A 24,659-nucleotide genomic window follows, 5' to 3' on the forward strand; every position below is an offset into this window, starting at 1 on the left:
GCTTTTATTCATAACAGGGAACCATTCTCAGCACTCTAATATTACTCTCCTTATCATGACTGACAGTGGACTCTGAGGGAGAGATAGTGTTGGTCCTATCTGACCTGAGTAATGCCTTCAATCATCAGAAGTCTATTTCTTGCTACTTTGCATTAAAAGGCACTTCTCTCTTCACTGAATTTAATTTGAGATGATTGTGCCTTTAATAATTCATTCATGCTGAGGAAAAAGAGAGCAGGTACAGCAGTCTGAATGCTGTGGACACATGGATGTGGGCGCGTAGAGCCTAAATCCATCTTTCTATGCAAAATTGGATCAATCTGCATTATCAAACATTAAATATTCAATTTTGTCATTGACTTATTCTGTACGTGTGTGCTAGTGGTCATGGTGCAGAAGTGCGGGGGCATCAGGAGAGATGCAAAGCACATCCATCATGTAGAGTTGTCAAAGTGCTGCTCATATTTCAGCATCCTAATGTTGTATCTGTGGCTGGGACCGGGGCAGTTTATGATTGGCTCTTCTCCAACAGCATTCTCATGTTGCAGCGTACAGAGAGGTTGCCTCTATCACAGTCTCTCTGTCTCACACACAAACTCACAGCAGTCTGTAGCATGTCAACAAACTGCTAATTCATAAGTGTGCATGGTGTGGCAGAGGCTCTCATGGCCGGCAAGATTAACATTAAGTGGCTCTGATTCCTTTCATAATTTAAGGGAGCGCTATAAAAGATAAGCAACTGCAACTGTTTTATGGGACACACTGTACACGGCCCGACAACTTCATCCTCATGTCAGTACAAGCAAGAAATGTACAAATCTATGTGGCATGCAATGCATGCAGACTAATGGCATCTTTAATTTATCAGCAATGATTTATAGATGTTATATGGTAGGTGGTTTGGTGGATATAACATGGGAATCCAGGAATAATATAGCCAAATAAAATGATGTTTTCCCACACTTTTTACTTTTTGTTTCTAAATAACCCTTGTGATTTTCCTCACTATGTAATTTCTACTGAAGAAATTATGTGGGAAATTTGTGTGTGATTCCCTTCTGTACTCCCCTAATTTGGATGTTCCCACAACATCTCAGCACTAAACTCTCGACTTGTAATGGAAGATTTATCTCTCTGTCTTGGAAAACCATATTATATGACAGCCCTTCCTGTGAGCTAGCAGAGTGACACCACATATACGCAGTTGATAAGAAGATTCTTAACACAAATACACATCAAAACTAGAACAGGATAGGCAACGTTCTGCATGAATTTCATGTAAGATGAAATAATCATAATAATCATTTACAATTTGCACTGTTGCCTGAACAAACAAGCCAAGTCTAAATAGTAGAACGTCTACAAGCCTCCCAGACATCCTCCCATAATTTTCTGCAGAGCACGAGCTATTTGAATGACCCCATTAGCAGAATTATTACATGCTCTGTACTGCCAAAAATAGGTGCAACGCAACAAACTATTAATCCTCTTGAGAGGATTGTGACTCTTTCCAAATTCAACAGGTGGTCTTGTAAAAGATATCACTTTTCCTGGATCCAGGCTCTGCTGTGCCACTTATGCTGATTGTCTCAGCACTGCAATAAATCCTCGCGTGAGGTTCAGGAAACTGGTGGGTTCTGTGTCCAATCGATTCATATGCACGGATGTGTATTTTCATTGGAAGTAGACCAGAGCAATGGGATCCTTGGAGTGAAGAGAAGGGCTACTTGATTTGTGGGTTAACAGAGCTAGTACTGTGGAAAAGGAAATGTATGAAAAGAGCAGAACAAACACAAAATAGAGCCGATACTGAAGTTTCAGCTTGTTCTGTTTAAAGGAGTCAAAAAAGCCAACAGATAACACCTTGTTTCAACATTATTTCTCAGTAAGACATAAGAGGAGAAGCTCAGTTAAAAGGTTAATCTCTATGGATGATTGCCTTTATCCAACACAGCGGCTGTGTTTTTCACTGTGAGCTTTGCCTCTCCTTTTGCTGCCTGTAATGGAAACCAGCAGGGGTCCAGCCTGGCTCAGTAACAGTGGCAGTGTTTTTCTACCACTCTGTCACCCCAGCCATGATGAACAGAAGCAGGAGCAGTCCAGGGGGTAGCAGGAGGGAAGGGGCAGAAAAACCCAGGGAAGCTTGTATACATCCACCTTCCCTACATCAAAGGGCTTCTGATCAAGATTGATTGCTTGCAGGATAAACCTGCACAGCCCAATGTTTTTTTTAACCAAAAAGTGTTTGTGAGACCTTAAAGGGACAGTTCACCCCAAAATCAAAAATACATATTTTCCCTCTTACTTGTTGCAGTTTTCAAGATATTGGTCGTATGATGTCGAATGTATTTTTTGGCGCTTTGAGCACCACAAGCTAAGTGCCATATAGTCCCATTATATTCAAAAAATGCAGACATCATAAGGCCGATATCTCCAAAACTCGGCAACTCACACCAAACCAGTCTAGATGGATAAATAGCACTACAGGTAAGATGGAAAATATGTATTTTAGATTTTGGGGTGAAGTGTCCCTTTAAGCTGCAGCTTTAAAATTCTGGGGGGATTTGCAAAAACAATCATGTGTAAGTTTCTGCAAATCGAATGACATGCTGAAAGTTGTGTAGTGTATTCTTAAAAAAATCCTTATGACAGCTAGTAGGACAAAAGCCTTAATGAGAATCTTTGAGTGTGTCCAGGGCAGATTGCATGGGGGTTTAGGAGCTCCTCCCACCTCCTTGTGCTCTCCCCACGCTGCTGCAGAGGACTCCTGCTCCGCCTCAGCACTCCACCTCTGCACAGTGCAACAACAGCAGCAGCAGCAGCAGCATGCCCGGCTGGAGCCGAAACTAGCCTGCAGCAGCACACAGTCTCCTGAGTTATTAACCTGTCGCATGTGGGATACGTGAAGACAGACGGATATCGGCTTCTGTCGGAATTAGAAGAGCAGTCACGATACAGTTGTGTTGGTGATTTTTTTGTCTGTTTTTTTTTTTGAAAGCTTTTGTGTTGCCAGGGAAGAGAAAGTCCGAGCAGGTAAGCAGTCAGTCAGTAGGCATTAGATAACCTTGGCTACTTTAGCATGGTTACATTGTAGCTGGCGTTTTCGCTTTCCTTTATAGGCTACACCTATTTAGTTGGTTCAGCGTTGAGCCAAGTTGCCATAGTTACATTTCCTATTTATGTGTTGTATTAATGCAGGTAATGAAAACATAGCCATTTTTGTCAGTTCCCTCAGTGCACGAGGACATAAAGGAATTTCTGCCACAATAACCTACCGTAAAGCAAACTAAAACAAGTGTTTAGCCAAATTTTCTTTTATCAAATCTAAAAACGTAGGCTTTAACCGAAACACGTGGGGTGTATAGGCGAGCCTATGCCGAAAGTGTGTTAAAACAGGTGCTTGTAAAACATTCTAATCAATGGTGTTATGGTGGAAGTTTTGAAATATTAGTCAAAAGTTCCCAAGTTTTGGCGGAAATCACTACCGAAAAAAACAGGTTGTGCCCCCTGAATGAATGGGCTGTGTGAGTGAGACAGGCGTGACTATTTACTCGAAGAAGAATTTGTATTCAAATTGCTGACTATACACTGATATGACCTGGTTATCAGACTGCAAAATGGACTATAGGTTGTCTAATTATTTTGATTATGAATGACTGGACTCGTTATTCTATGGCCATCTCATTCATTTAGGCTAAGTGTATGGGGGAGGAGTTTTTGGCATGGGACAGCAATTCCGTAAAAAGCAGTCTGTAGGCTAATGCAGTGAATTATGTTACAGTAACCCTAGAATAATAACAGTCAGATGACCTATACTTCATTGAGGCTATCCCACTGCTCGCTCGCGCATGTGTGTGTGCGCGCGCGCGCGTGTGCTAGTGTGTTTAGGGTGGTCAAATGTGTCTGCTGCTGGTGCTTGCTTGCTGCAGCAGCCGAAGGATTCAGACAAAGTGCACTTTTACCAGCTGCTGAGTGTTGATAAGCCCTGTAACCTTTACCTTAATTACTCCTCTTGGTCTCTATATATGTGGGCTATTTAAACTGTTGACATCCTGTCTAACATTGCAGCCTGACTGCATTCTTCAATGCATTACAGCCTGTTAGCTCAAAGCCAATACCTAGTTTTGCGTTTTAAGGGAAACTGGTGTACAATTTTGGCTTTTAGATTAAGGATATAATGTTAAGAGTCCCTCAGATTAGGGGGGTGGATTTTAATTTCTCAGCAAAATTGAATGTGTTTTTTGAGACATCTAGTGGCCAGGCAACTGTGTGTGATGTGCAGTGTATGTACAGAAGTCATGGAGACATGCGGCTTGTGACAAGGTTCATAATCTTTTTGTTAGGTGGCCCAAAACTGTAAATTCCACATCAGAACACAACATCCACCCTCAAGTCATTTTTCTTTCCACTCATCTTATTTTTCTAACCCGCAACTTCTAACATGCTCATGAGATATTTTTCATAGTCTGTGTGTTTTACGTTGAAGGCAGGGCTTGATGGCTGAACTTACTGGTGGTTATGCCCTTTGTGTGTGTGTGGTTTTTTTTCTTTTTCTTTTTTTTTTTTTACAAGTGAGAAATATTGGACCTTGAGCTTGAGAAAGGGTGGGGAATGTAGACAGTGGGGTCTATCTCTGTTCAAACAAGCAGGGCTGAACATGTCAACAATGGCTAGAGTAACCCAAACTGCAGTTTGAGATATTTGTCTGTTTTCTCTTGAAAATACAGATAGAGCACAGAAGATGTTGGACAGATCAGAACCTCGCACATGTCCACTTCTGTTGTTTTCTGTGATTTCCCTGCTGGGAAAGTGGAAAGTGTCCCTTTCAGTTTGGTCTTAACTTACTAAACATACCACGCCAGTGCTCTGTCTGTCCATGTGTTATTTCCTGATTGTCCCATAAAACCCCCGAGACATGTTCTTGACTGGCAGTTAGTCTGTTCTCCAAAGCAGCAGGCCCAGTAGCCTAATGATATGTGTGTCTCCGATCAGTCATCGCTTCATATGACTCATGCACAGTGCCATAAGATGTTAGGAAAGGCTCCGTTTCCTCTGTTGTCGAAGGAACGGTTAAACAAACAGTGAGCTAGTGGGTGCTTTCCTGCCCAAATTGAGTCAGACAGAACAAAGAAAAATGTACACATGGATTATCTTTACTAACAGGAAAACTCTTCATACCTATAATATTAGTAGATCACAAGGTTGTTATACTGGAGCCATGAATTACCAGTAGTCTTAACAAGTCTGAAGCATTCCTTATCTTTTGTTCTGGTATTTTTTTGTCAATAAACAAATGTAGGATTTAGAGTAAAATCAAGAATCACTGTGGCTAAAAGAGTGCCTAATGTAAAAGTAATGTTTAGGATACCTGAGTGCATATATAGACCCCTTTTCATTGTCTTAGGGGAGTAATTGTTCATCCTCTGCTCCCTCTGTTTTTTTCCTGATAATGAGTATAGATGGTGGGCTAATGTTGCTGTATGTCATTGCAGCACCTTGTTGAGAGGCAATTAAAGCTGTGTAAAGAACACGAACAGGGACACCCAGATGCAAGGAAACAAATGACTTCTCTGAAATGGTGTTGATCTTCTCACTGTCAGTCCAGTTAAACAGGACACATGGAGGGAGAGGAAGGAGGTGTGTGTGGGTCAGTTGTTTGTGAGAGAAGGAGTACACATGTGGAGTGGGAGGTTTGTGTGTGTGTATGTATGTGTGTGTGTGTGTGTGTGTGTGTGTGTGTGTGTGTAAGGGGGAAGGGAGGTTGTCGTGGGTGTGAGATTCACCCTGGTGAGACTTGCGCCTTTAGACATTCCTGACATTCCGACCTCCGGGATGCTTGAGGCTCCTCCGTCTTCTTCTAGCATGTCGGGGGCTGCAGAGGACTCTGGAGGGCTTTTATGTTGCTGGGCTTACACCAGCAGGCCCTTTGGTTGAACAGAATCCACATACCCCCTAATTTAGGAGGCCATGGGAACAAGTAGTACAGCACACACCAGGTCTTCTTAAGTTACATCCGCGGATGACACTTAAATCCTAACGGAGGTCTTCTATGAGCTTAGAGACACTTGTCAGCCTGGACTCACTCATCACTGCCTTTACAATTTCGAGTGGATTATTGAACAGTTTTTTAACTTTCTTTCTCTTTTTATTTTGTTAAAATTTCAGGTATCGTGATTCAGAAAATGGCACTAAACAGTCGGCAGCCCACCATGGCTGAATAAATAGTGGAAACACAGAATTTGATATGACATTGGTAAAGAAACTGTATTTAATGTGGATCGGTCATCATGGCCAAAACCCGATCTGTTTAATTAGGTCAGTATCGGGGCAAGTACCAATCCGGCATATTGAATAGGTGCATCCCTAGGCAAAATGAGCAGTTTCTCGAACAGTTTGATTCTCTGAAAACCAGAATAGTTGTTATTTGTAAAGTGTGGAAGAAGAAATGATGGCATAAATGGTTCTTATGTAATAACAAGCAGTTTTACTTGGTCATAAAGACACATGGGATTATGATTATGATACAACCTATGGGCAAAAAGTGATTACATAGACATCTTGACTTCATTCTTTTAATAATGTACCTCTTTCTTCTTTCTCTCTCCTCTACATACTGCCTTGTGATCAACATCTTGTGACGTTGCAACTTTCTGCGGGCCAGCCATGACAGTTCATCCTGTATCTGCCAGATCACTCAATAGCCACTTCTGACCAAACCTAATTTAGCAAACCAAAGATGTCAGCGTGCAGCGACTTTGCAGAACACGTGTGGAAACCCGGCTCTTGTAAGAACTGCTTCCACCCACTTAGTGCACACAAGACTGTTGGAGGCCTGGGTGGCAGTGTGCCAGCCGCTTGTTTGAAGAGCAGCCTGGGGGGTGATGAAGAAGCTGGAGTGACAGTGCCTTCGCCCTATAGTAAGCCAACTATCGCTGTCAAACCCACTATGATGAGCCTTGACACCAATGAGTCGATGGCTGATGTCAACATGAACATAGAGCAGGTGATTATCTTAAACATCTCTTTCCTGTTACAAACATTAGAGATTCTTACTGTCCAGTATGATGTATCTGTTCTTTAATGTTTGCTCGTGTTTATATGTGACAGGAGAACACAAAGAGCCCAGTTGAGCGTTTGGGTCTGAAGAAGCTCTTGGACCTGTCATCTCTTTACATTGACAGTAACGGATGCAACAAGGCTCATAGAGAGACGGTTCTCCACAGTCCCGAAACCAAGATGGACTACAACAACTGCTTCTCTCTGGCTTCCTTATCTCCCAACATCCTGCCTAAAGACTCCATGATCATCAGCAATATCTTTGTCACCCAGGAAGAGGGTAGAGGTTCTCAAAGTTTAAAGAAGAATGCCAATGGAGAAACCTGTAGGCAGCAGAATACAACTACCACTAGAACCAAGAGCACTTATAATGGAATTGGTGTGACCTCCAGGGCAAATTGTCAAGAGTCGCATCAGGCATCTGTAGAGATACCTTTTTCTGTGGATATTGTCACTTCCAGTCCTGCCACAGTTCATAGCAATGGTATCAGCAGTGGAAATACTGCTACTGTTACAACTAAGACATCCAGCACTTCCCCCACCACAGCTTTAAGTGTGGACACCACTACCCACAATCCCCCACAATCCCTCAACTCTCCTCCAGTCCTGTCTAAACAGACCAGCCTATCGGACTCCTCTTGTTCTTATCGTAGTAGTACAGATTCACTTCCTGGGGCAGAGGGGTCGGGAGGAAGACAAATTAGGTCCGGGAGCCCCCAAATTCCACCATCTCGGGGTAGCTCACAGTCAGCTCCCAACTCTCCCAATGGACAGCCAGACTCAGAGCCCATTTATGCAGAGAGCACCAAGAAAAAGCGCAGGGCGCAAGGAAATGGTTTGCAATCCCATCCGGAGTCCCCAAACCAGACTAAGAACTCGTCCCAGTGCTCTGAGCTTGAGCTTTCAGGAGAGAGTCATCGGGCCACCATCACTGTAATGGCCGCTCACACAGAGGAGAACAACAGGACTTTCTACCTGAGCAGTCCAGATTCAGCCATCAGCACCCAATGCCGCTTCAGCCCCACAGCACGTAAAGACCCCAGCAGCCCGGCCTTTCGCTGGCCCAGCCATAGCCACAGCGCACCCTCTTTGGTCACAGAAGCCAGCCTTACTCCAACTCTCCACCCCAAGCCTCAGTCTAGCCCACCCATTCCCCCGAAAAGGACCACCCGTTCCCCCAAACTGGGCACCTCTAGCCTCTCACCGTCCATGTCTTCTCCAGTCCCTCTTCCCGATCTCCCCAAACTGGGCACCTCCAGCCTCTCACCGTCTGTCTCGTCTCCCGTCCCTCTCCCTGAACTTCCCATGCTTTTCCTCGTCTCTGCTAGAGAGGGCCACTTCAAGGTCCATACAGAGAACCACAGCGCAGCAGCACCCGAGCGCTGGCACAAGCCCCAGCTCCACAGTTCTGGCTGGAACTGTTGCATCGAGGAAGAAGAGGAGGAGGAGGAGAGAGACCGGAAAGAGGGGGAGAGGAAGAAGCTGGCTGCCAAACCAGGGACAACCTCTCGGGTGACAGCCCCGGTCAATGGTGCCGCTGTCTGGAAGGAGGCCAGAGACTGGACGGCTCACAACAGCCCCCCTCCGATGACAGAGCCAGGCACGGCCCCCCCGACTGCCCCCAACAATGGTGCCTGTCAGGGGGAGACAGAGGGCACCGGTGCAGAGGAGGAGGGCAAGCATAACGAGAGCATGCCGGCCAGGCAACCGTTGCATGGCGGCTCATCAGAGCTGCTGGCAGCAGGGAAGGGAGCTGCCAACAATGAATCCAATCCACCACCTCCCCCACCTAAGAAACTGCACAGGTAAGAAGAACAAAGAACTTTTTGTTTGGCATTTACACATTTAATTATTAACCCACAAGTAGGATAGAACACTAGTACTGTATCTGGGTAGGACTATATTTGATAAATGTAATTCATTATTGATTAATCTTTTTCAGTTAATCATGTTGGCAGTGAAATGTCAGAAGTAATGACAAAATGGCAATTAGAAGTTAGGATAACATTGCTTACTCAGATTGACCAATAGACACAAATCATGAAGCAATGAAAATTAAGCAGTTCTTAACTCCCAGTCGTTAAAAACTGTTTACTTTTCATTGCTTCATATGTTATGAGCACCAGATCATTTTCTGTAAAGGACTTGATGATTAAGTGATTATTAATCACATCTCACCATCGTCATTTAGCTTCATAAGTTAATTCTTTTGAAGTGAAATTTTTTTCCAGATTCACCAACTTTATTTTTTGCTATGTTTAAAAGTAAAACTTCATATAGTGCAGCTGAAAATATTTAGCGGTGCAAAATCTTATACCTGTTAACATGTAATTTCCAACAAATAATGTTACATTTTTTCACAATACACTTGATGCTAAATAAGGGCAAAGCGCAGTAAATACACCAGCTATATTGAGGAAGGGTTGTTTTTAAATATTGTTTACAATAAGGCAGCTGTGTAAAATAAAAAGTCTAATAGAGGTTTAATTACACACTAGTATACTAAACACTTGCTCTAAGATGAATGCTATGCATTTATCAAACTTGAACTGCCCATTATAGTACATATTTGCATGCCTGCCCTTCAGTCTCCTACCTGTGACTTGAATTGGAATTAATGGGACTGTAATTCAGCCATGAGACTGTGGTTCCATTATGTTCCATAATTTAGCACTTACAACATGCACAACATACATTACAACATATATTTATAGTGTTGGTGCTGCTATAGTATATTGCCTGTGACTGTACATATGTGCACATACATGCATCTTACTGTAGTCATCTTTGTGAATCTTACTGTGCCTTCTCCTTTCATAGCATCATTATTCAGCCTTGAATCGGCCTTGTGATCATTCAAACTGTTCCGGCATATTCCTCAATGCATGCCTTGTTCTATTCATGCTAGTAATGTGACTTTTTCAATTCTAATTAACACACAAAATGTCTCTGTTAAATGGTCCCCTGCTGTGTCACATTGCTGTAAATTTGTTTTGGCTGCAGTACAATAGACAGAACTGTATTTAAAAAAAAAAAAAGAAAAAAAAGGTTTCATTGATATTGTCATACAGGGACAAAGCTGTCATTAGCAGGTGTTTAGATTCATCTTTGGGCAAAAAAATTATCGTATTTGCCATGTTGGCCTGATTGTACTTTAAATTCTTGATGCTCAAATGTTGCTGCTGAAATGCACGCCCTGGTTGTTTTTAAGATTTAGTAACTATTTAATTCCATCATTTACAGAATATGCAGAATGATACATTTTCATCTACTCTACACAGGGCTCCTAGCCTACATAGCCATTTCTTAGCAGTAACATTTGCACACATGCTTCAAACTGAGTCTGCATGGGATTAAGAATACACTCCACTGTCTGAGTCAGCTACCCAAAGCAGAAACAGAGAAGAGGCCTTGTGTTGCAGTTACTACAGCATCAAATGATCTCCTTAAAATAAACTTTGATTTGTCTGGGACAACACGATGAGGTTAACACACAACTGTGACTTCCTCAATACAAACAGATGTTCCACCGTCTTGAGCTGAGTCAGCAAAAGCTGCATTGGAATGTTTTACTGTCAAAAACACAGATTGCTGATCACATTTCAAGGGCCCTTATGTTTGTGGTAATTCTACCCATCTCTCCTGTTATGACATTGCCGACATTCTGTGATGATAAAAATACACCTTGTTGAGACACGTGGGAACTCGCCTCGAGCCAGCCAGCAACAGTTGTGGCTTTCTGTTGTTCCAAGTTTATCAGGGGGTTTAGTGTGTTTAATCAACAAGTGTCCTCAATGACATAGTGCTGCAGGGAATCAGAATCTAAATCGTATCTGCTAAGCAATCAAACTTCATGAAAAAATGTATTACTGAGAGAAAAGGCAATTTTGTGTGTGGAATTAATGGAAAACATTCACAATAGAAAGACACATGTGGACAAGCACCCAGTGAAGCAGCATTTTGATGTGCTGAATCATTTAAAAGCCACAGATGGTTGGAAAAATCTGCCTCCCGTAGCCTTTGATCACAGTGGAACAGCACATTTTCCCTCTTCTTTTTTTTTTTTATCGTAACAGGTCAACCTACATATCATGTGATCATGTCAGCCTAAGAGGTGTATGCTTGTGCATGTGCCTATGTTATGCATGAGTTTGTGAGTAAGTACTCTTCAACAGGGAAGGCGTGTCAACTGGTCAGTGAAAGTTGCCAAAGGAAGGGGCTTTAGTGAACAGATTGTTGCCCCTGGCAACTCCCAAACTGTCCCAGTCTGGCACTCGGTTGCCACCAATAGAAGTAGAATTTATAGATCAGCCATGTGGATTTAAGTCCAGTGAGTTTGACTTGGGTTTGAATTGCATTTTGCTCTCTAAACTATTGTTCCAAGACGTGCTGCCCCTCCCTCTACAGAGCCATCCTGATCCCTTCTCTGCAGCAGAACAGATAGCATCTTGTTGCCGCCTGACAGACATAAAGCTACTCTAAAGTGAACTACTAGGTCAATGAGTAAATGCTATATATGAGATATGGGTGCTTTAATTTTGCACATCTAATGGGTGCTGTTGCTTTGCACTGCTGACTTTAAATACACATATGACTCGTGTGGAGCCAGGGTTGTGTTACTACACATGGCAGGGCTTTAGAGAGCCACCAGCCTGATCCAGGGGCATTTTGCGCCCACCAGCCTGACAAGGACCTCTGCCTGTTCAGCATGAGGTAGGCACCCGACAGCATCTTTTTCTCATACGTGTCCTCAGTAAGACACTAGAATTGACGAAACATCTATCATTAGACTTGTGAAGAGAAGTTGTGATGTTCTTGTTCACACAGGAAAATGGTTGCAGAGTTTGAGTGTGTTTCAGGAAGATCGTAATAAACCATAGAGCCTGCGTAGGTAAGCACAGGCCTTGGCTTATTTTCACAGCTCTATCAGGGGCTCAGTAGTCAAAATTCGGAAGTGGCTTCAAATGGCACAGGGACAGATGGCATGTGGTCGATTTTTTGCTCATTCTTTATTTCCTCACTCTTTTGCACCCTGCTTTTTGCTCTTCTTCTAATCCTTTTCTAACTACATTATTATTATATTTGAGCTCATCCTGTTAGTGAGATTAAAATAGTGGTAAAATGAAGAGGATGAGAAGTAAAAGTTATTAAGAACAAAGTCTGTTATTTTATGTTATGTGATGCAAATAAATGGGTTGTTATGAATAAGGAACGGAGATAGCTGACAGAAAACAAGAACACAAGGCAAGGCTGGAGCAGTTTGCAGAAGATAACTGGTGCCTGACATTAATGGATCTTTGTTTCAAAGACATGGTTTATATGGCTATATATCCATGGTAACTATCCTACAATTGCATGGAATACATAATGCATATCATTCTTCTCTGTACTATATTGTAACAGAGGTTGCACAATAACAAAAACACATGCATGATATAATGTGATAATATAACAGCAATGCAATAAATTACCGTTCGATCAATTCCTCTTTGTCTCATCAAAAACTTAACATTTTCAGCTTCTTAAAGGTTGTGTTTGTTGCATGGCTGTTGTAGGGGATTGCATTAAATTGTACAGGTGTTCATGATACCACTTATACAATCTGAGTCAACCTGCTTTTCTACCCAAATCATTTTCGAACAGAATCCTGAATTACATGTCAACATTAATGCGTTGAGTGTAATCAGGTTGCAGTATTTAATTTCATCACTCTTAATGCTGTATAACCAGCTTTAGATTCAGATTAGTACTAAAAGATTATTGCCTCTACATTAAAATAGCCCTGGAAAGCGACTGTGCGTTTGTACGTGTGTGTCTGTGTATGCAGACACACCCAAAAGATGTAACAAATGCACATGCAGTACTTTGTCTCTCAGATGTCGTCATTTTATATATTTTTATGACAGAGAAGGCCCTAAATAAGAGCCAGGAAGTGAAACCAGTGGTGTGAACCTGATCCACAACAATAACAACAACAACCCTGCAGTTTAGTTTGGGTCTCATTTTACACTGTCACACCACTATCTGTAGCTAGTTAGCTGTAACCCCAATCTGATCCCCTTTTAAAAACTCCCCCAGCTCCTCTCACACAGCTTTATTAATACCACACACATGTCAGGGTCGCATGTGTGTCAGCAGATCCAGTGAGTTACTTACTGTAGCTTGATTGTTTACATTCTAAACCTGGGTTGCTGTTGTTGCCGTACTGATTGCACAACACAAACCTTGTCTGATCATGATGTCTCACGTAGACTTTGTTTCAGCAAAGGAAGTGATTAAATCTATTGTGAGGAAATAAGCAATTAAGATGTTTATTAATACATGTTTAGGCTAAAACTGCATTCCACATAGAGTGATAAAATGGTGATAAATGGTGCTTTTTTGTGTCATGAAGACATGAGACATAAGCTACTGTATGGATTTTGAAATCTATTTTAACACTGACTACATCCCATTGTAGATAACCAGTGCTTCTGGTGCTGAAATGGTTAGCCAATAAATTGATGTGTTGATTTGCAGATGTTTTGGTAATCAATTACTAAGTAATGTTTCAAGCAAAAATGCCAGACATTTGTTTATGCCAGCTTCTCAAACATTAGGATTAGGCTGCTTTTAGTTATCTGACATTACAATAAACGGAACATGTTTTGGTTTTGGACTGTTAATTAGACACGTCACATTGGGCTCTTGGCAATTGTGGTGGGCATATTTCACTCCTTTCAAACATTTTATAGACCAGACAATTAATCAATTAATTGTGAAAATAATCATCAGCCCCTAAAAGCTTGTATATTCTTTCATAGAGTCATAATCTGGTCAAGTCAAGGTCTTTTTTTTTTTTTTGCATGCCCTTGCTCAGAAGGCTCATTTATCCATGCACATCCTCCCGCAGGACATAAGTAATGACATTCTTTTACCAAGGAAAATCTCATGTTTTGGATACAAATCTGAGAGATCTAGAGTGAGACGCGCACACGTGCACATAAGCCCTGCACCCATTACCATTTCTCCCCTGCCTCAGCATTTCCACTGCCTTTCATCACTGTTCTTTTGTCTGTAAAACGATAGCAGATCCTTTAGCTAACTGCCCACAGAGAATACCTAACCCTTTGTCTCCCCCCTGTGCTCCTCTCCTTTTCTCCTCCTCATCTGTTTGTTCTGCTGATTTATGGTAGAATTGAAGTCAGGGGAGAGCAGATAAATGGATAGAGGAGTCATTTTGTGATGGAGATGAAAGAGAGATGAAGGAATGGGATTGGACCCTGCTTCCTTGAGCCATTAGCTGGTATAATGAGATAAGTGAATGGCTGTCACTCAGCCTAATTGGTTCACCTTGATTAGGAAGTCTGCTCATGCACAGTTTTCATTGGTATTATAAGTGGCCATCATGGTCATCAGGCAAACTGAACAAGAAGAATGCAAAGCTTCTTTGTAGTAAATGAAAAGAAATAATCTCACAATCTTCCTCTTACAAATAAAAAGTTAAATTCATAAGCAATAAAAGACACCATTGCGCAAATCAGTACACTCAGGGGATTTGCTGCTACAGCTTTTAAAAAATATTTTGTGGTATTTTATGCCTTTTATAGTCTATAGTAGAGAGATGACAGGGAACGAGGGGGGAAAGAGATGGGAAATGACACGCAACAAAGGTCCCCAGCTGGATGCAAACCAAGAACGTTGCAGGTCATGGTTGTCATCTTAACCCCTAGGCCATCAGGGCGCCCTGCTGCTACAGCTTTACTTGGTCTGATATGACCAATAGGCAACGGTGGCGACTGTCAACTAATGTTAGCAAACTGTAGATAGAGGTTGCTGTGTAACATTAATGGAGTCAGTTTCTGACTGTATGACAACTCACTGTTACACTATATGCTCTAGCATGACAGGTCAGGATTTCAATCGTTTTATCACAAAAGTAGAACAAGAAGTAAACCCACTATATCTCAGCAGGAAAGTGTTCTTCCTTGTGAAAACCTGGCTCCTACATTACCCACAATGCAACTCAACCGCTGACATTTGGTCAGAGATTCAGGTGTGTTATCCTAGTTGCAGCTAATGTAGTTTTGAGCCTTTTGCCTCAAACAGAGATGAGGAGTGGGGTACAGAGGTCTGGTAACCTCACTCCACACCCCCCAATTTCAAATTTGTAGTCAGCGCCAACCGATGCTGACTCAAGTGACATCACTTGAGGCAATTTATTACACTTTGCGCAGCTTCCTCTGGAGCCACAAAAAGCTATATACAACTTTTTCACATATGCAGTAGTGCTCCCCAAGACCTTTTTAAATAGACCTTGACGTGTAAAATTGGTGGAGTTTCCCTTTAAAGCGACTCAAGGGAATCTTGGGAAATGTAGGGAAATTGCCATTTATGGCTACAGTGGCTGGTGTTCAGCAAAAGTTAAATAGTCTCACTTTAAGGGTCAGATATGACTAGTGATACAGTACTTGAGGCAGTTAACTTTTTTGTTTTTTGTTGTCTTTTGTTGTTTTGTTTTTTTTATTTTGTTTGTTGCAGTCATAAATCCATACTGAATCAAGAAGTGTGTCTCTCTAACAAGGAAGTGAAACTACTCCTGATGGTACTTGTTTGTCATTTAAAACAAAACAATGTGCTCTTTCACATGGACTTATTAGTAATGAATAGTTCAGATAAGAAGGCATCAAGGGGAAGTGGAGTGGTTCCACATTTACAATCTGATGCACAAAAAGAACATTTCATACAGACTAACTTCCAGGGGACACTGCACTTAGCAGACTGCTAGACTGATGTTTTGGGAAAAGTTGAGACACACACAGGCAGACAGCAATGCAGACACAAAGATATACACAAATTATGGCTTGAATGCATGTTTGTTTATATCTTGTTTGTCCCATCATACTCACTTACCACATCTCTGTTGTTTTCTCCATTACAGAGTGTGTAGTAAGATGAGTGGCAGCAACATGGAGCTGGACCGTTGCAACCAACAAGGGTCAGTAGAGAGCCCTACTTCTTCTTTACGGGGCCTGGGCAGTGTCAGCCTACACACTGCCTCCACTGACAACCTGACTGTTGACACTGGTGAGTACCACTCACATCATATTTTGGCCAGGTTAAGGGGATTTATTTAAATATCTGAGTGATGCAGGTGCATTTGCTCCAATAGAAGCAGACACAGGGAATACAAGGTTCATATCTGTCACAGTTTCCAATAAAGCAAAGAATTTGTAGTTTATTGAGTAAGTCAGCTACTTTTTCCACAGCTTTACAGACGTCTGAATGGGGATGCTTTAGTCGATATGTATGCCTGCATGTTAGTTGACTTGCAGTTCAGATGCTGTTTCATCATGTTTAACTATGAAGATGTACTTTGTCCAGAGTAAAACTGTGCAACAACAGTGAAAAGAGGAAAGGGAGTGCTGTAAGGTTTTATAGCAGCAGTCTGTCAGCTTATCTCTTCTCTTCCTCTTTCGTCAAGTGCACATATACAGTTTGTTTTGACCGGGTGTTCATTTTCATGACTGAGTTCAAGATTTCTACAATCATCAAGCCTGCGACGTGGCCCAGAGTGAGTGGCATGCATCTTTGGTATAGAAATTATTGTCATCCTTCACAATCAGCTTTAAACCTGTGTGGCGCTCAGATGCTTGTAATTGCTGTAACTTCCTGGGCAATGTTGTTTGAAGAGATAATTATGGACTCTGATAACGAGGGGAAAAAGGGCTTGGCTACATCCTACAGAGTACTTTTTTTCTTTACAGTCTTCTCCCTCTGTGAAAGCAGTTATTGAAGACTGCACCACACAATTATCTCAGTAGCTGTCTCCTCTAGTGTAATGTCAAGTTCCAACTTTAAGTATTTAATTGACAAATGGATCATGATTGGATAGAAGATGTTTTGAGTGTCAGCTTGAACCCTGGATTGTGGAAATTTCCAGCTCTTTTGAGGAAACAAGGTATGTGTTTCTACCAAGGCTAAGTGAGTAGGCAGTGACAGAAGGGTTATAGTAAATAAATCAAATTCACAGCTGTCACTCAGGAATATGTAAGTCTGTGAGTACTGTGAGGTTACATGAAATTAACTCACAAGGACTCTGAGAAACAAAGGATATATTGTGTGAATCCACTGAAAAGAAAAGCCTCCAATGGTCGTTGGTCTCTATCTGTATCTGTGTTTGTGTGTCCATTTTCCAAGTCAACGTCTGTCAGTTAATTCTATTAAAGGAATAGCTCAGGAAATTCAATATGTTCAATATGAAGCTACAGACAGCAGCAGCTTAGCTTAGCTTAGCATAAAGGGGGAAACAATTAGCCTGGCTCTCTCCAAAGGTAGCAAAATCTGCACGTTCCTTTGCCTTTATGCTATGCTATGCTAAGAGATCAAGCTGCTGGTTGTAGCTTCATATTTGGCGGACATGTAAGTGGTATCAATCATGTACTCTCAGCAAGAAAGCGAATAAGCACATTTCCCAAAATGCTGAACCATTCCTTTAACAAAATATATCTTCTGAAATGCGAAGTTTGTGTTTGTTTTATGTTGTTTGTGTCAGACAAGGTTTGTTATATTTGTGTTCTTGTCAACTGGATAATTTTTGTTGTTTCATAACACTTACGTCAAAAACTTCCTTATATAAGCAGTACACTGTACTTGACTGAGACCTTGATCATGCCGTAATACTTACCTTCATTTTCAGTATATTTTTGTCGATTGTTGGACCTGCTGTAATCTTTTTTTTTTCTCTCTTTTCGTAGGCTCTCGGGATGCTTCACGGATGTCTTGTTCCTCTCCATTTTCCAGAAGTCCAGTGGCCTCGGCTCCTGGGTCTCCTCACCCACCCTCCTTTAACAGCTTAAATAACCAGCCACCTCCACTCCCGAAGAAAGAAATGGTCAACCGCACCGTGTCGGCTCCCGATAGCGCAAATGGAAAACCCTTTGTCCGAGCTTACCCACGCCTCCCATTCACTGGCTCAGAGAGCAACATGTGTCGACCTGCTGACGTTAGCTCCCGGTCCAGTTTGCCGTCCAGCCCTGTTGACCCGCGACCCATATTTTCTTCCAACGAGTCTCTGGAGCATTGCCATGCCCTGCTAGGCAGATCCTCGAGGTCCCGGACACTGGATGAGTCACTGAAGACTCACGGGCGTCTGGGTGTCCACTGCCGAAGCAGCATCACCTGCTCCTCTTCCCCCCAACTCAATGTGCCCTTCTCAGCTTCAGAACCGGGTTTGGCACCAAATTTGGGCTCTAGCCTGCAGCTCCAGACCCTTCTGAGTAACATAGACAGTAGGGAGGGAGTGTACTCCAAACTGGGAGGCCTATATGCAGAGTCTCTGCGGCGCTTGGCTCTAAAATGTGAAGATCACTTCACTCGTTCCCAGAGGAACCCACTTAGGTTTGAGGAGAGCAACTGGTCTCTGTTCAGGCTCACGTCTAACAAGCCGAGCTGCAACGCAGGAGATGCTGTGTACTACTCTGCTGCTTGTGCCTCAGACCCCAGCAACTCCTACGCTGTAAAGGTAATCCCTAAATACTGGGCCTAATTTGACAAGTATTTTATATAGTGAATTTGTTAAATATGTGTTTGGTATAACCATGTTCAATTTATAATGCTTAATATTTCAATCCTGATTCATTTGGCGATACCCGTGGTTACTGGTGGTAACAGCAAGTGCAGTGTCCCAGAATTCAGCAGTCACTCCATGAGCAGCTACTACTTTGTCAGAAATACAAGGAAAGAGCAACTGGTCTATCTATTTAGAGTGCAGCCAAACAAACACAATTTGTTAGAATTAAGATATCAGTCAATAATTTTCCAATCATGCCAACAGCAACCGTGAGTAGTTTTCCACACAACAGGAGGGCACAATAAAGTTGGTCACCTTGCTGAGAGTTGGAGGTGTGCAGTCACCTGCAGGTCTTCGTCTAACAGCTCACTGTGTATGCTCTTTCTTGTAACATTACTGCCTACAATATTTAAAACTGATCCACTGTCAGAAAATGCCAAAAATCACCATGTCTTGTTTTGTAGGTGCATTTTTGATGAACGGTTGTGGTCAGCGCTACCCTCTGTGACAAATACATTGCGATATCTCGTGCAATTTAAATGTTTAATTGATTTTTTACAGGGATTGAATAGTCTTTTGGAGTTGCTGATATTTGAACCCTATCATCATTTGGTTTATGGACTTGACTTTGAACAGAATACAGACAATAAGTGTAGGATTGTAAACAAGTGTGGGTGCTGTGTTTCGCTGTTGGTTGCTGTGAAGAAGAGTGTTTTTGTAACGTACAGATCGTGTTTTTTCTCACCACTCAGAGGTTGTTGTCAAGAGAGCAAATTGCAACTCACTCAAGATCATCTTTACTGCTGTTTAAGGAATAATTTGCACAGTGGGTGTTGTTAAATTGATCTTTTAAGCAGGGATTTGACATTTTAAGACAGATGAATGAGGAGATTAAAATCGGGCGGTGGTCTTGTTTGTTCTTAGGCTACAGATGGGATGGCCCCATAACAGTACAAACCTTCAGGGTATGTAGTGTAAACAACCAAGAAGAAGGGTGTGGAATCAAGTCTCACTGACCTTTGTCCCAAGGTCATTAGTGCTGTGCAAAGCAGCGGCTGTTTGTACAGTATGTGTTGTGCCACGGCGTGGGTGCCCATAGTCTTGCATAATATCTCTAGGCACAATTAATCTGTACATTCCAGGCAGGATTTACAGTCAGACAAACCCCTGTTGTCAAGGATACACACACACAACCCAATACACACCATGTGGTATGAGACCATCTAGCACAAAAACTATGGATTGATATTCAGGCGTGCTACCAGTGTGTAGCTGACTGAAACTTGAACCCCATGAAAGTAAATTTTAGTCCAGTTAATCACAAAGAAGAGATTATATTTATAAATCTGACCCCAACACACTGAGAACATGCTGAAATTTCATGGGAGACATTTGTATATTTGTTTTGATGGAAGATTTTATTCAGAGAATTTAGAATTTTCCCAAAGCTTGTAAGAGAATGACAGACACTGGGGGGCTGTAGTAGTTTACTTAAACACAATTTAAGTCCAGTCCTGGAATCAACTAGCCTAGTAGTAGCTTAAAAACACTTTTTTCACAAGCTTTCAGTTGAGGATTGGGTTTAAATCTGCATCAGACATTGATTTCACTTGAATGAGAGCAGGAACTGAATTGGCGTTGACCTTGAAACCTTTCTAATAAGAATTCCTTTCTTATGTTTCTTGGCTCCACTCCCTTCCCCTCTCTGTGTGTGGAATTCTCTCCCCCTTCTGTCTCTTTCTTCTCCTTTGTTTCATATTTTCCTCCCACTGTCCTTGTGTTTATACCTTTCCAGATCTGTAAGAGTCCATCCATGGAGGCCAAACAGGGCCATCTCTACAGTCTGTCAGTGCAGCAGAGCATTCCTCCCCACTTCAACCTCCAGCAGGACTGTGGCCACTTTCTCGCTTGTGTCCCCCAGAGCATGTTGCCTTCTGACGAAGTCTCTCTGCCCACCACACCTGCTTCATCGCTGCCTCAGCCCTCCACGTCTGCACCTGGCCAACAGGTAGAGCAAGAGCGAGTGGTGGTCATCACCTCTGAGATCCCTCAGCAGACAGCAGCTGACTTTGTTCGGGAGTGGGAGGCGTTCCATAAAACTCAGCCAGAGGTCTATGAGCGGCGTGCATGTTTCCTCCTCCTGCAGCTCTGCAATGGCCTGGAGCACTTGAAGGAGCACGGGGTCACGCACCGCGACATCTGCCTCGAAAACCTGTTGCTGGTGCCTCATCACCACAGGCCCTCCCAGTTCCCCCAACAGACCACCACTGACAACAGCACCGGTAACGGTTCAAGTCACCTCCCCCGGCTCCTTATCAGCAACTTTGCTAAGGCCAAGCGTCGCTCCTCTGAGGATGCTGCCTCAACCACTGTGGATCCTCGCATCAAACGTGACCACGCCAGATTGGCGCCTGAGATAGTCTCAGCAGCCCAGTACCGTAAATTTGACGAGTTCCAGACAGGCATCTTGATCTACGAGCTTCTCCACCAACCCAACCCATTTGAGGTGAGTCCAGCTCTGAAGGAACAAGACTACCGCTGTGAGGACTTGCCTCCAATCCCCTCTGTCTCCCTTTATTCAGCCGGCCTCCACAGGCTGGCTCAGCTCCTGCTCCAACCTGACCCCATCAAACGCATCCATATCCAAGAGGCCAAGCGCATACTGCAGAGCCTGCTCTGGGGCCCAAGGAAGGACCTGATGGAGCAGCAGTGGGAGAGACACAGACCAGGTGGAGGCTTTGTCGGCGGATCCCGACACGAGGGCCTCCTCAACTGGCTGGATGTGAAACGGGCCCTGCTGATGATGAAGTTCGCTGAGCGTTCACTGGAGCCCGAGAGGAACGCAGAGCTGGAGGACTGGTTGTGCTGCCAGTACTTTTCCTCGGCTCACCCTCTGTCTCTCTGCCATACTGCTGAACTGCTCTACTCGCTAAAGTGACGGCTCACTTCAGGGTTAAAAATGTGTGTGAGCGGAACTGAAGTAATGCGTGAATGTGTGTATGAGAAAGACCAATAATGTCAAAGTTAATGTATAGACACTATCGATGGGTCCAGGCAGTGTGATCCTTTGGAGGTACTATGAACCTACCCACCTGTTTGCGCTACTGCTACATGCATGAGAGCCACGCATCAACCTAGCCGTCCACTCTCAGTATCCTGCTACAGACTGTCAATGTAGCAAAGAAATGACCTGTGAAAATTAAGCTGTTTTTAGATGTTCTTGTAACAGTCAAGAGACATATGGACAAAATCGCTAAAACATTCACATTCACTAGAATCACTTTGCGCCAGTGATGCTGATACATTGGTAAAAAAAAGGAAAACTATGGACAGTATTCATAATTCTATAATACACTTACCAAAGTCTCATGTTTGACACTGTATTGTGTGTATTTATTATTAAATATGATCTAAGACGTTTTACTCACTGAGAACAGGCTAATAGTTGATAACCTTATTCTGCACCATCCAGCTTTGCCAAGTAATGATGTCGTATCTACGTAAATGTGCAGCTAACTGATATCTGAATAAAAATATGAAGTCACTAGCAGACTTACACTGTTGCACCTTTTTCCGTCATGTTTAATCATGGGCACATAGTGCTGTACTGTATACTGTGTAAACAATACAAATTCAACTTTTCTTTAACCAAATCCACAGAAAGTTGCAGAATAATGCTGGTTTCTCAGTGAATACTGGTGTACTAGTAGGACAGAACAAGGCAGGCTTCCTTAAGTCTGTGTTGTCTCGCAATCCTTGTTAGACAGCATTGCACAATAAAGACTTAGTACAGATTAATCATAAGACATACTGTCTAAACTCAATATTAATAGGATTGACAAAACAATTGGCAACATTAGCGATTGCTTCTACTGAATTGATGCCCAGTTTTTCCCTTTTGCTTACTTTTAGTACATATTTAAATGTTTTGACATTTGTCACAGTGCCTTTTGTTCTGTGTATATGTTACAGTGACTGAAAAGCCAAATGTAAATATTACTGATCATTCGTCCTTTGTGAAACTGGCCTTTCACAGAATGTTCTAGAAATAATTTTGTACAGTGATTTGTAGATGATATTAGGAGAAAAATGAGCCCAAGCAGGTCTTTTAAAAGCCATGAAATATGAGCAGCAGTTAAAAAATATTTATAATATAATTTGTTATCCTGTAGTAGTCACTGGAATTCCTCTGTTTATTTTCATATGTGGATTATCAAATTATTTGAGGTTTTTTGGCACAGCAGCAGCTGGGCCTGTTTTTTTTTTTTGTTTGTTTTTTTTGTTTGTTTGGTTTTTTTGCCTCCTGTGTCCCATGTAGGCTGCAGAAAAAGCTTCAAGTTATGGGTAATTTATCTCCAGCAAATAATTTCTTAATAAAGTCCGGAATAGCACGAATTTAACAGCCTGCATGCAGGTTTCTATCCACGACGATTTTTCTAATGTTGAAGAGAAAGAGAAGGACAGAACTCACAACTAATACATTAGTGATTTGAGTTATTTTGTGTGTGCCTCACCTATTTGCATCTATCAATAAACTGTGCATATATTTTCTCACAGTATAACCTGGTGTTTTGATCTTTTTTTGGATCCCCTTTAACGATATGGGCTATTACATGCTGCCTGTACTGTGACTCTTAAACTCCAGCAAAATATTTCAACTTTTAGACATGCATTCCTTGCATATGGTAAAATGTGTCAATCTTAGGCACAGTTTTAACATATTTGCACAAATTGTTTCATTTTATGTCTTTACCAGAGATTCAACAGTATGGCGATGACAGGAAATGAGGGCCTGATTGGAGTCCATGTCTTACTTTATTTTCCACCTTAGAATTCCAATTGCTCTAAAGTACATTACGTAAGACTGTGTGGCATCGTTGTAATTGCATTAACCCTGTAACAACCAGTGAAATTTGTGAATGCTGCTGGCAACAGGCAGTACGGAAATCCTCAGCAGGAAACAATATTGCAACAAACTTTCCTAGTCTTTCTGCTGTTAGGTGTAAATATACTGATAATTTTTTATGTTAAATTGATTTTTCCAAAGTAATACATTTTTTAAAGGAATATACATAAACTACTGTAGTTCTTTGTGCAGGGATTAAAGCAATTTGTGCAGTTTTCAAACTGAAAGAAATATAATCAGGCACAAAACTAATGGACAGAGAAAGCCGAAAAACTCCAGTCAGCTGAAGGAGAAGCATCTGCTGTGGTGGGAGACAGTGTGCATTGCACAGATCAACATAACAGGTTGTACTGTAGTGGAATCTCAATTTGAGTTTGGAGCCTCAGGCAAAAACAGACCCCAGACTTTGCCCCACTCCAATCCCCTCCTAACCCCCCCCCCATGTAGCTTTCTGCTTCACATCGCTCCTTCAAAACCACTGGCTGCTCCCTTGTCATAGGTGGAACTGTGTTGCTATGGTGTTTTGACCAATGGAATGGCATTTTCAGGAACGCAGTCAGTCTCTGTCTCCCTCTCTCTCTCACACACACACCAAGTGAAGCAGCCTGTTGAGCAAGAATCCAAATAACCCCCTGGTAACAACAGCAAGGCTCCCTTCTTTGTTTGTCTAGTGAACACCGGTCAGGAGGTTGCATACTTTATTTGAGCAAATATGCATCCCGGCAAACCGTCTTCAGCACAGGACCTAAGAAGAAAAAACAAAGGCACCACACTCAAACATCCCGCAACTTAAGCATGAATATGGTATAAACGCAACTGCTGTGAGAAACATTATTTAAAGCAATGTGTAGAGGACAGTTAAAGGAAAAAATCCACTCTAAGATAACTCACCAAGTTTTGCTGCTGTACCTCCAGGTCCATTTTCTTGCTTGCTTGGAATCTTTTCTTATTCCCATGGATAAGTGGCCAAACATAGACAATGAGACATGATGTAAAGATATTTTCAGTGCTCACATAACCAACCACATCATTTAATTCTTTAAATTAGATAGTGGATTTAACTTGTCACTGCTGTGCATCTGGCCATAATTGCTTTGTAATTACACTGTCATTATGTCTATTACGCCCAACTTTCTATATTATGTG

At 42.2% G+C, this 24,659-nt stretch overlaps 1 protein-coding gene across 1 annotated transcript; it reads left to right on the forward strand.

The window, feature by feature from the left end:
- Positions 1-2,719: 2,719 nt before the first annotated feature.
- LOC122865944 (inactive tyrosine-protein kinase PRAG1) lies at positions 2,720-23,166 on the forward strand. The gene is made up of 6 exons (XM_044175002.1): positions 2,720-3,033; positions 6,662-7,003; positions 7,108-8,861; positions 15,977-16,122; positions 17,793-18,559; positions 20,403-23,166. Exons 2-6 carry the CDS (start codon positions 6,737-6,739, stop codon positions 21,543-21,545), a joined length of 4,077 nt encoding a protein of 1,358 aa, XP_044030937.1. The 5' UTR covers positions 2,720-3,033; positions 6,662-6,736; the 3' UTR covers positions 21,546-23,166.
- The last annotated feature ends 1,493 nt before the right edge of the window (positions 23,167-24,659 follow it).

Source organism: Siniperca chuatsi, linkage group LG18 (genome assembly GCF_020085105.1).
Source record: "Siniperca chuatsi isolate FFG_IHB_CAS linkage group LG18, ASM2008510v1, whole genome shotgun sequence".
NCBI classification, from domain to species: domain Eukaryota; kingdom Metazoa; phylum Chordata; class Actinopteri; order Centrarchiformes; family Sinipercidae; genus Siniperca; species Siniperca chuatsi.

What these genes read in the sequence shown, in the direction of transcription:
- LOC122865944 (XM_044175002.1), top strand. Translation starts at nt 6,737, where the DNA reads ATGTCAGCGTGCAGCGACTTTGCAGAACACGTGTGGAAACCCGGCTCT. An exon ending in TCAACATGAACATAGAGCAG is followed by an intron (nt 7,004 to 7,107) that starts GTGATTATCTTA and finishes TATATGTGACAG; the next exon opens with GAGAACACAAAGAGCCCAGT. An exon ending in GCAACTCCTACGCTGTAAAG is followed by an intron (nt 18,560 to 20,402) that starts GTAATCCCTAAA and finishes ATACCTTTCCAG; the next exon opens with ATCTGTAAGAGTCCATCCAT.